A 14,369-nucleotide genomic window follows, 5' to 3' on the forward strand; every position below is an offset into this window, starting at 1 on the left:
CCATGTCAGGAATCACTGCCATGGCTTAGTAAAAGGAACCCTTAATTAGTACTAGACAAGATACAGCAAGTTAGGCCACACAAACCTCTGCTTCACATAACAGTGCTGGGAATTTTTCTTGTAGTATGCTTTATTTTAAAAGTAGTAGTGAAGTGTTTCACAAAATGCAAAATCTTATTACAAATAGTACACCTTTAATCTGAAAACAGTTCAAATACATAAAAATCCAGGAAATTCATTAGTACAAATTCTTCTGCCATAGTTAACAAAATCACCAAATTTCTCTGTGTGAATTTGTTTTCAATACACAAAATATGAAGTTGATATTAAAAAGCATCCCCAAAAATAATTCTGGGGGATCTTCTCATATTTAACTACCACTCAGTCCTTCCTTACAACAAAATGGGATAAGACCTCAAAACAGTAAAATGCCCACAATTTTCTGTGCATTTACAGAAACTCAAACATTGCTTCAGTAAAGTTATTGTTCTACCTTGCTTCCTCAAAGTTGAAGCTTTCCCTTTTTTCTTTTCCAGTGGAAGGCTAGTACAGAGACCCATCCGGTTCATGCTACAAGTTCATGCTACAAGTTGCTGCTATGGCAGAAAAAAAAAAAAATCTAAATTGCTGGATAAAACCAAGAAGGTTAGATTGCGAACAGGAAACGACACGAGCCTATCTAGCCCATCATGCGGGCTGAAGCCAGTAAGGCGGAGCTTGACACAGTTTTAAGTTCACCCAAAACAATGGCAGATGCTATTGAAAAAATAAGACTGCCGATGTGTGGTCCATTTCTAAACAGTTTAAAGCTGTTCCAGCTGGATAGGCAGTGCCTTAAAGTGGAGGAGAAGGGATTTTTTTTGACAGCTCTTTTATTTATTTCAAAGCTTCCTATACCTAGATCACGAACAGCATGAACGCCACAGAATCCTGGGCATCAGTCTTCAAGCTGAAACTGAACAGGGAAAAAACAAACACAAGGCCTCATACTGTCATCCCCACACAATACTGAACACTTCACAACCATCAACACCTTGGGCTCATCTCTCCCAATCTCAGACAACCTGAAAATCCTAGGAATCACCATATACACCGTGACATATCACTTGAAAACCAGGCCAAAGCCACTACAAAGAAAATGTTCCACACAATGTGGAAACTAAATACTTTCCAAGAAATATATTCTGTAACATGAACCAAACTATGGTTCTGGCCCACGTGGATTATTGCAATGGAATCTACGTGGGGTGCAAGGACAAAATCTTACAGAAACTATAAACAGCCTAACCAGACTACTGTATAATAATAAATGAACAGAAAATGAACTAATTTTTTGTCACCAAATTAATCCCAAATACCTAACGAGCCTACCTGACCCAATTATCCCAAACACTTAACGTTCTTGCCTGAGACAAATATAAAAACACATAAAGCCTGTCATAGTCAAGACATCTGTTAATCTGATAGGTTTGTTCACTTTGTTTTGGGTGTACAGAGATGACAGCTGCGAAGGGAAGGCGGGGCTTAACCGGCTTCAACTTTTTGACGCCATGCCGTCTCCTGTTTTCTATCTAACCTTCTTGGATAAAACTGCCAAAAAATGAAATTGCAATTTCACTGCGCCTAAACAACCTTTGTCATTTACATTTAACCATGAGTTACATAAAAGTGAACCTATGCAGTTAACAAAAGGAAAAACAAGGCTAGTCAGTCTTCAAAACTATTGTTACTATTGAAAAGGCAAATGTAGGATTGAGAATTGTCAGTACATCTTTGTAAGCTGGTATTCTTTCAAAGACTGGTTTAAAGCTATTATCGTTTGACTGCTGTGAAATTAAGAGAGCAAGCCTTAATCCTTCTTACTCTACATTTAAAAAGAAAACACATCTATAACAAAAACAAACAAACAAAAAAAAAACCTTGCACAACACTAATGACTCATGCACGCAACAGCTAACTCCAGCTTGGCTAAAACCTCAGCTCTGTTACAAAGTTTCATACTAGTTTCATTTCCAAGCAAATCCCTGCCCCCACCCCCCCTTAAAAAAGGTGTATCCCCTCACTGATTATGTTTAATTTTAGGCTTCACATGCCAAAAGTTTTACATTTACTAAATCAGTGAGTTTGAAGTGGCATATGAAAGCTATTGTTACTTCTGTAAAGTGTAACCCACCCCAAACTTATTTAGGCCAGCTATCCTACATGAGATGCTATTTCAGAAGATTGCCTTTACATTAACAGTACTAAGCCAATAAATCAGCTCAAGAAAACAAACATTTTCACATTAACAGTTAAAGATTATTTTGCCTTGAAGCCTAAAATTTAGTATAGAGCCACATTTAGACATTATATAATTTCAAATGCACATCTTAATTTTTTACATTAATAGAACAATAACCGTTAAGCACAGGGTACAATCAAATACTTACAAAAACTGAAGACCAAATGCCAAGCTCTGTATCATATTCCAAAGTGGACAGAACAAGCAAAGTTTAACCGATTAAGATAACTACCACCAGGTACAGCAAAAAAGAAATATTGAAAATGCACTTAGCACTGAAGAGAGCAAGAGAAAAATGAAATGCACCTGGGTGGGAACCTTTCTAAAAACGACCATGCTTTAGATACTACTTCCTTCTTTTAGACTGTGATAATTCCACCAACAACAAACAGGGGATTACAAAGGCAACTGCTGCAAACAAACTGACATAACCTAGGTAAGCTTCTGAGATGTCAGACATTTGCAAAACTGGTCTGTTGTACAATTGTATTTTAATAAATGTGGAATCATAATAGAACATTTGATAAAAATAAATATTGAATTACTTCACACATCATGATAATCAAAGTCCATAATAAGTTTTATGATGCTCTGAGTACAGTAGAGGCTGCTTGAGGACAGATGTAAAAGCAGTGAGAATAAAAAAAATTCCATCAATGTTGTACTTTACAGATTATCATAATGTTTTACAAGAATAACAGGCACCAGAAATTTCAAAATCTACAAATAGGTATAAAGTCTATTACAAAAAAGGCACCAAGTTTAATGAAATTCTCACATCAACAGAAGGTAAGAGGTATGTGAAACCAGATATTCACAATTTGTTTAGAAATATCAATAAGCCCTAATTACTCTGATCAAAAATTCATAAGATGATAATGTTTGGGAAGGCTAAACTACAAACCTTCCTTTTGCTATATCTATAGTAAAATTAATTGAAATGCTGAAGAATCATCAATATTTCAAAACTATTACTAGCATTCTGACAAGGTATACTGTGGTCAAACATCAACCACAACAAGAACTTGTTACATTAGAAAGAGGACTAAAGTGAAAAAGGTCTGAGCAATTCAATTGGATAGTATACAAACGGAGACAAACTGCAGTACCGTATTTGGAATAAATATCCATTCATTATAGAGGTTTTTTGATTCACATTTTAAGTAATTCTAGCACAGGAAGCTTTACGAACACTCCTGGATAACTTACTGGTTACTTCATACCATCCTCTAGCACCATAACAGTTTAGTATTTTAATTGCATTATTTTCATACAGGTTTTTTTTTATATGATAGGCTGTATTATACATGAATGTTGATAATGTTTAATTATTGATTTGCAGTACAATATAAACCATGGTGGTATAACACATTGAATGGAATATATAAAAATGGTAGAAATCAGTTTCTCACTTCTCCCTTCTAAAAGGCTTTCTAGGTGAGATGTACAATGTCACTAGGGAGCTATCACCAAATCAGTCATGCCTGTATCTTTTCAACAGATCTTTTTACTAGTTGCATGCTTTTCACAACTTGATTTGCTGATCAAACCAACATTTTCCTGCCCAATTCCCTCCTTGATGCCAGAAAACATTTTGCTATCCAGCATTACAAATTTTGATTCTGGTATCAACACAGTAAACATGGGAAGGGGTAACTGAAAAAAAAATGTATAAGCATGACTAACAATATATAGTGGGGTGAACAGTAACTAGCTAGGACTCTTTGGAATACTACTGAATCGCAAAAAGCCTGCTGGAAACTACGCAGATGTCCCTCTTCCTATCTGCTATCATTTAAATTGGTTTTCGGATACCTGGAATATCTTAAGCTACCATCTACCTAAAGTAAAATCAAACATTTTTATGAACTACATCAAAAGCTCCATATTTGGAGGATTATATCAGACTAATACAGTGCTAAACATTTTGGGACCTCACACTGCTCAGCAGCTTAGACTAGTTTCAATTCAGAAATTTCTATTAGCTCCATCTAATTTGCTTACGAAGAGCACTGAAGGTTAAACAATGTGAAATTGATTTGTAATTAAGCAGGTCAAAAAGAGTCTATGTACAGTTCGCCAGGTATAAAGTTACAGACTTAACATAGTGTTTGAAGTCAGATAGTATGATTTGACAAAAGAACACGAAGACAACCAGAATTAAACATTTGATCTACACAATTGAGCCATCCTTGCTTTGAGCTGGAATCATCACTGGGATAGCTCCCATTCGACTTAGATTAGGAGCAGCTACCTTTGCTGGCGTCTGACTGGGAGGTCTTTCCAACTCTTCATTTAGTACTTTGTTGTACAATGCCTTGGTATATCCTTCCATATTAGAGGGAGACACTGAACCCAGAGAGGAGTGATTGCTGCCAATGTAACTGTGAGCTGTTGAAGTACGGCTCTTTGGGGGAGCCACATCTTCTCTGAAATGCAATTCAAAAACAAAATCAGATTAAGTATTGGGGGAGAAAAAAGCCTTAACACTATTAATGAAATAACTTCATCTAAATATGTATATTTTGGAACAGACATTTAAATGCCACCAGGGTACAAAAGTATAGGAGTTAGGACTCTCAATTAATAGGAAGCTCTGAAACAAGGTGGGAGGGAGAGTCATCGCAGAATGAGTAGAAAAGGGAGTACACTCAGGAATAATCTTAGGAAATAATTTTTTTTATAAAACAAGTGGTGGATATATGAAACTTCTCAGTGGGAAAACATTAATCTGTTGTCCACAAAAAAGTACAATTTAAGAAGTTTTGCATTTTTGTCTGAAAAGTTAATATTTCAAAGTTGTACAAGTTTCAATATTATCCTGAGATGATTAAGAAACTGTGATATATCCAAACTAGGTGGAGCAATGGTATCCATAGCCCCTTCATCATTATGTGTTTGTCTGGTTCTCCTTGGAATATAATAAAGATTATCTACAGTGAAATTGTCCACCTGTGGATATAACAGTATTTCTTTAGTTTTTTTTTTTTTTTAAGAATTCCAAGGGTGCCAGATTATGGCGCACATTTTCAAAGCCGATGGGATGACTCAAAATGTCCAAAAATCTGTCCATGTACCCAAATTTTCCAAATCATTATTTTCGAAAGGCAGAATTTGGACATCCTACAAGGGATGTCCAACAGTGATAATCAAATCGGAAGAAAAAGGGCATCCAAAGTTAGACCTGTTCAATCACATCCAGGGTATAAAAAGGTGCCCCGATTGGTGTATCTGACCACTGAAGGAATTAAGAAAGCAATTTTCAACCTTTTTCATCTCATGGCACACTTACAAGGTGCAAAAATTGTCAAGGCACGCCACCAGAATCTAACCCATACCCGCCCGTCCCCGCTAAGATCCATTCCATCCCTGCAAATAATGTCCTCCATCCCCACCCATACCTGTAACCTTCAGTAGTAGTTATTTCATTTACTTATGCTACTGAAATACATTAGCGCACCAATATACCTGCTACTGGGAAACTGGAGCAGGAAAGATTGTTATAGCTTTACCAGACTCCATCTACCAGAAGAATCCTTCACCTCAGTTGCAGATGCAACATGACTCTCACCTGATAAAAAATAGGGGAACTGCAAAAAACATGCAGACAAAATTGAAAGCAGAGATACCGACTCTACATGTTGTGCAACACCAGAAAAATAGAAAAATGCATGTCCTCCTGTACCGAGCAAAATAAAGCAGACAGATATAAATTCTCAACACATGCATAATTCAATCACTAACTGAAAATAAAATCATTATTCCTACCATTGTGGTCTGGTATTATTATTCCAATCATCTTGTTCCCAATCTTTGATCTGCTTTCTTCTGTCTGTGCTCTTAATTCTGTTTCCAGGGCCCTCCTTTCCATTTGCAATTTCTTCTCACCTCCTGCCCTATGTCTGTTTGGCATTGATCTTTCACATTCAAGTTTTCATCAATTTCTCTGCCCTCTTCTCAAATCTATCTGTTTTCCCTTTCTCTTCCCTTCATGTGCAGTTTCCTCTCCACCTCTCTTCCCTTATGTGCAGCATGTCTCCCCGCCTTCTCTTCTCATTATGTGCAGCATGTCTCCCCTCTTTCCTTATACGTGCAAAATTTCACTCATTTTCCGCTGTGGTATTCTCTCCTCCTCCTTTCCCTGCAGGTCCTGGAAGCTCTCTACTTCTCCCTGCCCCCCCCCCCCCCCCCCCCCACCAAGTCCAGCACCTCTTTCCCTCTCTCTTCTCTGTCTTCCATGCCCAACACCTCTCTCCCTCCCCTGGATGCCCTCCCTCCTGGCCCCCACGAAGAACCTCTCTCCCTCTTTGACCCCTTGTGTCAGTCTTCAAAATTATTTCCCAGGTTTGCGTTTCCATTTCTTCTCGCTTCTCTTTCTTCTTTCCTTCTCTACAGCTATCTGACACTGATCTGTTTTTTTTTCTACTTTTTCTCTTCTCTGCCTTTATAATTACTTATTTGATTTTACCCTAATTCTCTCTCTCACCCTCTTTGTAGTCTTCTCCTTTTTACTTTTAATCTGCCTACCGTTTTTTAAAATCTCCCTCCTCATCCCCTCTCCAGCATTCTCCTTGTTCCCTTAGTCTCGAGGTCTAGTCCTCCATTTCATAGTAACATAGTAGATCACCAGCAGATAAAGACCTGAACAATCATCCAGTCCTGCTCAATATGCTCTGTGCATTCCTCTCAATCCTCACCTACCCTGCACCTCATCTCCTCTCGGCTCAGCTCCATACCCTGTCTCTCCGTTCTTCTCTTGCCTCCACACTATGCTTTTAATTTCTTACTCTCTACCTCACTCATACTGCCTCTTGTAACCAGGCGCCCCTCTTGTGCAGCCAAGGATAGAACAATCTCCTCCAGCCACAGGCTCCCGGGTACAATGAAGAAATAGATGTCCACCAGCAACTTTCAATCTTAAGGACTTTTATTCCATGCAGGTTTCTAGTACACAGTTCCAACAGCAGCATAGCACATACCAGGATTCAATACAGGCTTTCAGGCTTCAGTCTGGGCTCTTTATCCAGTGCACAATAAACAGTAATTCAATTCCCAATACAAACAGTTATTTCAGTTCATCATCACAGTTCAGTCACCAAGCAGCAGTTTCTACCTTCTATCCTCTTTACCTTCAGGAGAGTTCAATATTTTAGGGACTCCTTCTACCCAAGGGTTTTCCCTTGCATCAGCTTCACAGTGAATTCAATACTTTTGGGACTTCCTCTCACCCAAGGAATTTCAGCCCGCTTCAGTACTTTAGGGACCTCCTGCCCAAGGGTTTTCAGCCTGCAACTCCTTCTCCTCCTTCTGCTTCTCTCTCCTGAACTGAACTCCACTCCTGGGACTCCTTCCCACCTGCCTAATCAATCCCTGGCCTCAGCTACCACCACCAATCATTCTCCTTCTATTAGCTTCCCCACACCCATACCAGCTGAGTTGAGCATTAAACTAATGAGACCAATGATGAGCTCCTGCCCACAGGGTTTCCTAACTCTCTTTCCGCCTAGTGGCAGCCGCTCTACACAACCTGCCAGCTTACACCCATGTCTTCCCAGATTGCAGCTAGGAGTCCAGTCCGGGTTCTTCATCTCCCCCTCTGGACCTCCTGCCTGCAATGCCTTCTGGGACTTGTATTTCAGACTGAAACTGCCTTAACCCAACTATCCTGGAGGTGACTTTATCACACTCTCTTTCACCACCTTTTTAATCCCATTTCCACTTCCACTCAATCCTTTCAGAGATCTATCATCCCCTTCCTCCAATATCCCTCCTCATGACCCCCATCCCTTTTCAATGCCTCTCATCCTCTCTCCTGTCTACCAGGTCATTTACATGTCTCGGCCTCCCCCCTCCCCCACAGTTCATCCCCTCTCTTACACCCCCTCCCATTTCACACCCTCTCTCTTACCATCCCATCATTTCACACCCTCACTCTTACCAATTATGCCAGATCCTCATTATTCCCTCAAGTCTCTCTCCATCTCTCTCCCCCCCACAAAAACACTCAACTCAATCCCTAGTTCCCAGTCATTGTCCTCCGATTCCCTAGCCCTCCCATCTTCTGCTCTTTCCAGGGTCTCCAGTCCTTTTGACATTTTTTCTCTCTCCATGTTCACCATCATTCCCTCTGCATCCTGTTCTCTATAGCACCTGCCTACTGTGTCCCCACTCCTCCATGTCCCTGCCCCTTCTACTGCCCAGCTCTTTCCCCTCATACCAAGGACAGGCATCTATGTTGATTTTTTTCTGTTCTCTGTTCCATCTAGCGACTTTCCCCACTCTTCCCTCCTGTTCACCTGCCTTCCAACCTTAGCATCTCTCTCTCCTTTCCTCCCATTAATCCAGCCTCTCCCCCACTGTTTTATCCAATCTCTCTCATCTCCAGGTCACCTCCCCCTCTCCAGCATCTCTCTCCTTCCCTCCTCGTCAGGCATATTTGTTTCCCTGCCCATCCTGTACTTTTCTGCTCAGCTGATGGACAACATTTTTCTCCACTCTCCCCCTAAGTTCAAGCATCTTCCACCTATGCAGCCCCCCCCCCTCCCAGAACCAGTATCTTCTATCCTTGCCCTCTCCCTTCCCCGGCATCTTCCACCCAACTGACACCCCCAACCCCAGAGCAGGCCAGCATCTTCCACTTGTACCCGCACCTCCCCGAACCATATTTCACCCTTGCCCCCCCCCCCACCCTGAATTGGCATCTTACACCTGGGCTCCACCAAGAACCAGGCACCTTGCACCACACACGCACCGCCCAAGGTCCAGCAACTATTTCTATGCCTCTCTTCCTCTCCATGACGCTTCTCCACGACGCTCTTCCAACTTTCTTGTTCCGTACAAGCACCATCAGCAATCCAGGAAGGCCCCTCCCTGAAGCTGTTTTCTGCAGCTTCCGCCTATATGGGAACAGGAAGTTGCGTCAGAGGAGGTGGGAGCTGCAGAAAGAAAGCTTCCAAGATCGGCCTGCCTTGATTGCCGACACTGCTGGTAATGAATGAGAAGGCTTAAAGAGTGCTGGGGGAGGAGGAAATGAAGGTAAAATTATGTATCATACCTGATAATTTTCTTTCCATTAATCATAGCTGATCAATCCATAGACTGGTGGGTTGTGTCCATCTACCAGCAGGTGGAGATAGAGAGCAAAGCTTTTGCCTCCCTATATGTGGTCATGTGCTGCCGGAAACTCCTCAGTATGTCGATATCCAAGCTCCATCCGCAGGACTCAGCACTTAGAGAATTACACCCACAAAGGGACACTCTGCCCAGCTCACCACCGCCGAAACAGGGGAGGGGAATTAACCCAGCTCATCCCCACACCAGTGGGGGAGGGGAATCCGTCCAGCTCATCCCCGCGGAGCGGGGGAGGGACACCACCCCGCCGATGCGGGGGGATCTGGCTTATCCTGCAACCTCAACCGCGGGAGGAGCTGACTGACCCTAACACCGCCGAAGCGGGAGGGGTACAAAGCTGCCCTACAGCCGCACAAAGCGGGAGGGAGCGCCGGCAGAATTTATGTCTCAATCCAGCCCCGAAAAACGGAGGGGAGAGGAATGCAGCAGCTCACTGTAACACAAACTCGTCTCAACTCTTGAAGAATCCAATTGAAAAAACTTGAACACGAAGTCCTCCTGAACAGGAACTGAAGACTAAATTTGAATCTAAAATGCAACCAGAATATAAACAGTACAGATATCTGGGAGGGGCTATGGATTGATCAGCTATGATTAATGGAAAGAAAATTATCAGGTATGATACATAATTTTACCTTCCATATCATCATGCTGATCAATCCATAGACTGGTGGGATGTACCAAAGCAGTACTCACCCAGGGCGGGACATTGAAATCCCTGACCGCAACACTGAAGCTCCAAACCGGGCCTCCGCCCGAGCAGCCACAGTCAAGCGGTAATGCCTGGAGAAGGTATGGGCCGATGCCCAAGTTGCCGCCTTGCAAATTTCTTCCAAGGAGACGGACCCGGCCTCTGCCATCGAGGCCGCCTGAGCTCTAGTGGAGTGAGCCTTCAGCTGGATAGGCGGCACCTTCCCCGCGGCCACATAAGCCGCTGCAATGGCTTCCTTGACCCATCTTGCCACTGTAGGCTTAGCAGCCTGCAGACCCTTACGAGGACCTGCAAACAGGACAAACAGATGATCCGATTTCCGGAAATCATTGGTCACTTCCAAGTATCTGATGATGACTCGTCTCACATCCAGATATTTGAGAGCAGAGAATTCCTCTGGGTAGTCCTCCCTATGAAAGGAAGGGAGACAGAGCTGCTGATTCACATGGAAGCGAGAAACAATCTTGGGCAGGAAGGAAGGCACTGTGCGAATAGTCACTCCTGCCTCAGTGAACTGCAGAAAAGGCTCTCGACATGAGAGTGCCTGGAGCTCGGAAACTCTTCTGGCTGAAGTGATAGCCACCAAAAAGACTGCTTTCAACGTCAGGTCTTTCAGAGATGCCCTCAACAAGGGTTCAAAAGGCGGCTTCTGCAAGGCTCTTAGCACCAGGTTGAGATTCCACACAGGCACCACTGAGCGCAGAGGAGGGCGCAGGTGATTAACTCCCTTGAGAAAACGTACCACATCTGGCTGCGAACCCAGGGAAGCACCCTTCAGGTGGCCCCTGAAACAAGCCAGAGCCGCTACCTGGACTTTAAGGGAACTGAGCGACAGGCCTTTCTCCAGACCTTCTTGCAGGAACGCCAGCACTGAAGAAATTGGAGCAGTGAAGGGAGAAAGTGAGCCTGCTTCACACCACGCTGCAAAGGTACGCCAAACCCTGGCGTAAGCAGTAGAAGTAGAGCGCTTCCTCGCTCTCAGCATAGTGGCGATGACCTTGTCTGAGAAGCCCTTCTTCCTCAGACGCTGCCGCTCAATAGCCAGGCCGTAAGACCAAAGGGGGAGGGATCCTCCATCACCACAGGACCCTGATGCAACAGGCCCTGCTCCACTGGCAGCCGCAGAGGGTCGTCCATGAGAGCCTGATCAAGACCGCATACCAGGGACGTCTGGGCCAGTCTGGACCCACCAGGATTATCCGGCCCGGATGCTTTGCCACCCGGTCTAGCACCCTGCCCAACATGGGCCAGGGCGGGAACACATAGAGAAGCTCTTGTGTCGGCCACTGTTGGAGAAGAGCATCTACTCCCAGAGATCGAGGGTCCCGTCCTCTGCTGAAAAAGCGCGGCACTTGGCAATTGGCCGATGACGCCATCAGATCTATGCTCGGCTGGCCCCAGCGCTTCGTGATGTCCAAGAACGCCTGAGCCGATAACTGCCACTCTCCAGGATCCAAGGTATGGCGACTGAGAAAGTCCGCCTTGACATTCATGACTCCGGCAATGTGGGCCGCTGACAGCTGTTCCAGGTTCGCTTCCGCCCACTGGCATAGATTCATGGCTTCCTTGGCTAGAGGGGCGCTCTTGGTACCTCCCTGGCGGTTGACATAGGCCACAGCCGTGGCATTGTCCGACAGGACCCGTACTGGCTTCAACGCCAGTACCGGAACTCCAAAAGCGCCAACCGAATGGCTCTGAGTTCCAGGAGGTTGATAGACCACTTTGCCTCTGCAGGAGACCAGAGCCCCTGCGCTGTCCTTCCCATGCAGTGGGCTCCCCAGCCCGTCAAAGAGGCGTCCGTCGTGACGACAATCCACTCCGGGGTCACAAGAGGCATCCCTGCAGACAACTTGTCTGTCTTCAGTCACCAGCTCAGCGCCTTGCGCACTGCTGGGTCCAAGGGAAGGCGCACAGCATAATCCTCCGACACCGGAGTCCAGCGCTGCAGCAGAGAGTGTTGTAGTGGTCTCATATGAGCCCTGGCCCAGGGCACTACTTCCATCGTGGCCGTCATAGAGCCCAACAGCTGCACATAGTCCCAAGCCCGAAGAGGAGAGGCTACTAGGAACTGGTCCACCTGAGCCTGAAGTTTGACAATCCGATTGTCCGGCAGGAACACTCTGCCCACTTGGGTGTCGAATCGAACTCCCAGATACTCCAGGGACTGAGTCGGGCGCAGCTGGCTTTTCTCCCAGTTGATGATCCACCCCAGGGAGCTCAAAAGAGCAATCACCCAGTCCACAGCTTTGCCGCACTCTGCATAAGAGGGGACTCGGATCAACCAGTCGTCCAGATAAGGATGGACTTGTACTCCTTCCTTTCGCAGGAAGGCCGCGATGACCACCATTACTTTGGAGAAGGTACGCGGAGCAGTAGCCAACCCGAACGGGAGGGCTCTGAACTGGAAGTGTCGGCCCAGGACTGCAAAACGCAGAAAGCGTTGATGAGGAGGCCAGATGGGAATATGCAAGTACGCTTACTTGATGTCCAAGGATGCCAGGAACTCCCCTGCCTTCACTGCCGCTATAACAGAGCGGAGAGTCTCCATGCGAAAGTGCCGAACTTTCAAGGCCCGATTGACCCCTTTGAGGTCGAGGATAGGCCGTACAGAACCTCCTTTCTTTGGTACCACAAAGTAAATGGAGTAACGTCCCTTGCCAAGCTGATTTTCTGGCACCGGAACGACCGCGCCCAGGCGGATCAGATTGTCCAAGGTCTGCTGCACTGCCACAGCTTTGACCGGAGACTTGCAGGGAGAGAGTACAAACCCGTCTCTTAAGGGTCGGCAGAATTCTAGCTTGTAGCCGTCTCTGATGACTTCCAGCACCCAAGCGTCTGAAGTTACCCTGGTCCACTCGCCCAGAAACGAGGACAGCCGTCCTCCAATCTGCACTGGGCCATGGACCAGGACCCCGTCATTGGGTACGAGACCCTGGGGGAGGACCGGAGGGCGCACCTCCGGGACGGCGGTCTCTGCGAAAGGAATGCTGCTTGGGGGGAGAAGTTCCTCTTGAAGGAAGAGGGGGCAGAGGAGCCCGACTTGCCCGGGCGATACCGACGGGCTTCCTGAAACCGTCCTCTGGAGATACCGGGGCGAGCACTGGCCCAAGACCTGACCTCTGGTAACCTCTTGCCCTTAGACGTGCCGAGATCGGTCACAATTTTGTCCAGCTCGACCCCAAAGAGCAGCTTGCCTTTAAAAGGCAACTTAGCCAGGCGGGACTTAGAGGCGTGGTCCGCAGACCAATGTTTCAGCCAAAGCCACCGCCGCGCAGAGACTGTCTGAGCCATACCTTTAGCCAAGGCTCTCAAGACATCATACAGTAAATCTGCCAAATAAGCCAAGCCCGATTCCAGGGCCGGCCAATCAGCCCTCAAGGAAGGATCCGAGGGGGAAGCCCGCTGCACAATCGTCAGGCACGCCCTGGCCATGTAGGAGCCGCAAACTGAGGCCTGCAAACTTAAGGCAGCCGCCTCGAAGGACGACCTTAAGGCCGCCTCCAATCTTCTGTCTTGGGCGTCCTTTAGGGCCATGCCACCTTCCACCGGCAACGCCGTTTTCTTAGTCACCGCAGTGATTAAAGAATCCACGGTAGGCCAAAGAAAGGCCTCCCGTTCACTTTCAGGCAAAGGATAGAGGCGGGACATAGCCCTAGCCACTTTGAGGCTCGCTTCCGGGACATCCCATTGAGCCGAAATTAAGGTGTGCATGGCATCATGCACGTGGAAGGTTCTAGGCGGGCGCTTCGTCCCCAGCATAATTGCGGAGCCAACAGGGGCTGAGGGAGAGACGTCCTCTAGAGAGGAAATCTTCAAAATGCTCATGGCCTGCACTAACAGGTTGGGCAAATCCTCTGAGCGAAAGATCCGCGCTGCAGAGGGGTCATCCGCTCCATCCGAGCGGGAATCCGTCTCCTCCAAGGAATCCCCAAAGGACCGTTGGGAGAACTCAGATATGCTGCCCCCATCTACATCAGAGGAAACAGAGTCCTCCAAGGCCTGGGAATCCACCCGAGGGCGTTTACTTCCGGGGGCCTCAACCCCTTTATCGGACAAGGGAGAAGGGACAGCGTTTTGCATAAGGAAGGCCTAATGCAGCAGCAAAATAAACTCTGGGGAGAAACCCCCCAGACTGTGCACTTCAGCAGCCTGGGCCCACAGCCCTAGACGCACCCTCAACCGGCGCTCGCAAGAGCGGGGGAGCAATATGCTGCGCATCCAAGATGGCGTCCGGCGCGACACTCC

General features: G+C 46.1%; 1 protein-coding gene across 3 annotated transcripts in view; it reads right to left on the reverse strand.

Moving 5' to 3' along the window:
• The window catches only part of CXADR (CXADR Ig-like cell adhesion molecule), a 111,724-nt gene that overhangs the window by 24,315 nt on the left and 73,040 nt on the right, over window positions 1-14,369 (reverse strand). For 2 of the 3 annotated variants that reach the window (XM_030204214.1, XM_030204213.1), the window contains exon 7: window positions 4,536-4,710. In XM_030204214.1, coding sequence (XP_030060074.1) covers window positions 4,536-4,710 — 175 coding nt within the window. Of the gene's footprint in view, window positions 1-2,753; window positions 4,711-14,369 lie in introns of those variants that run through there. The other variant, XM_030204212.1, reaches the window with a different exon arrangement.

The sequence above is a fragment of the Microcaecilia unicolor genome, chromosome 5, assembly GCF_901765095.1.
Source record: "Microcaecilia unicolor chromosome 5, aMicUni1.1, whole genome shotgun sequence".
Lineage (NCBI taxonomy): Eukaryota > Metazoa > Chordata > Amphibia > Gymnophiona > Siphonopidae > Microcaecilia > Microcaecilia unicolor.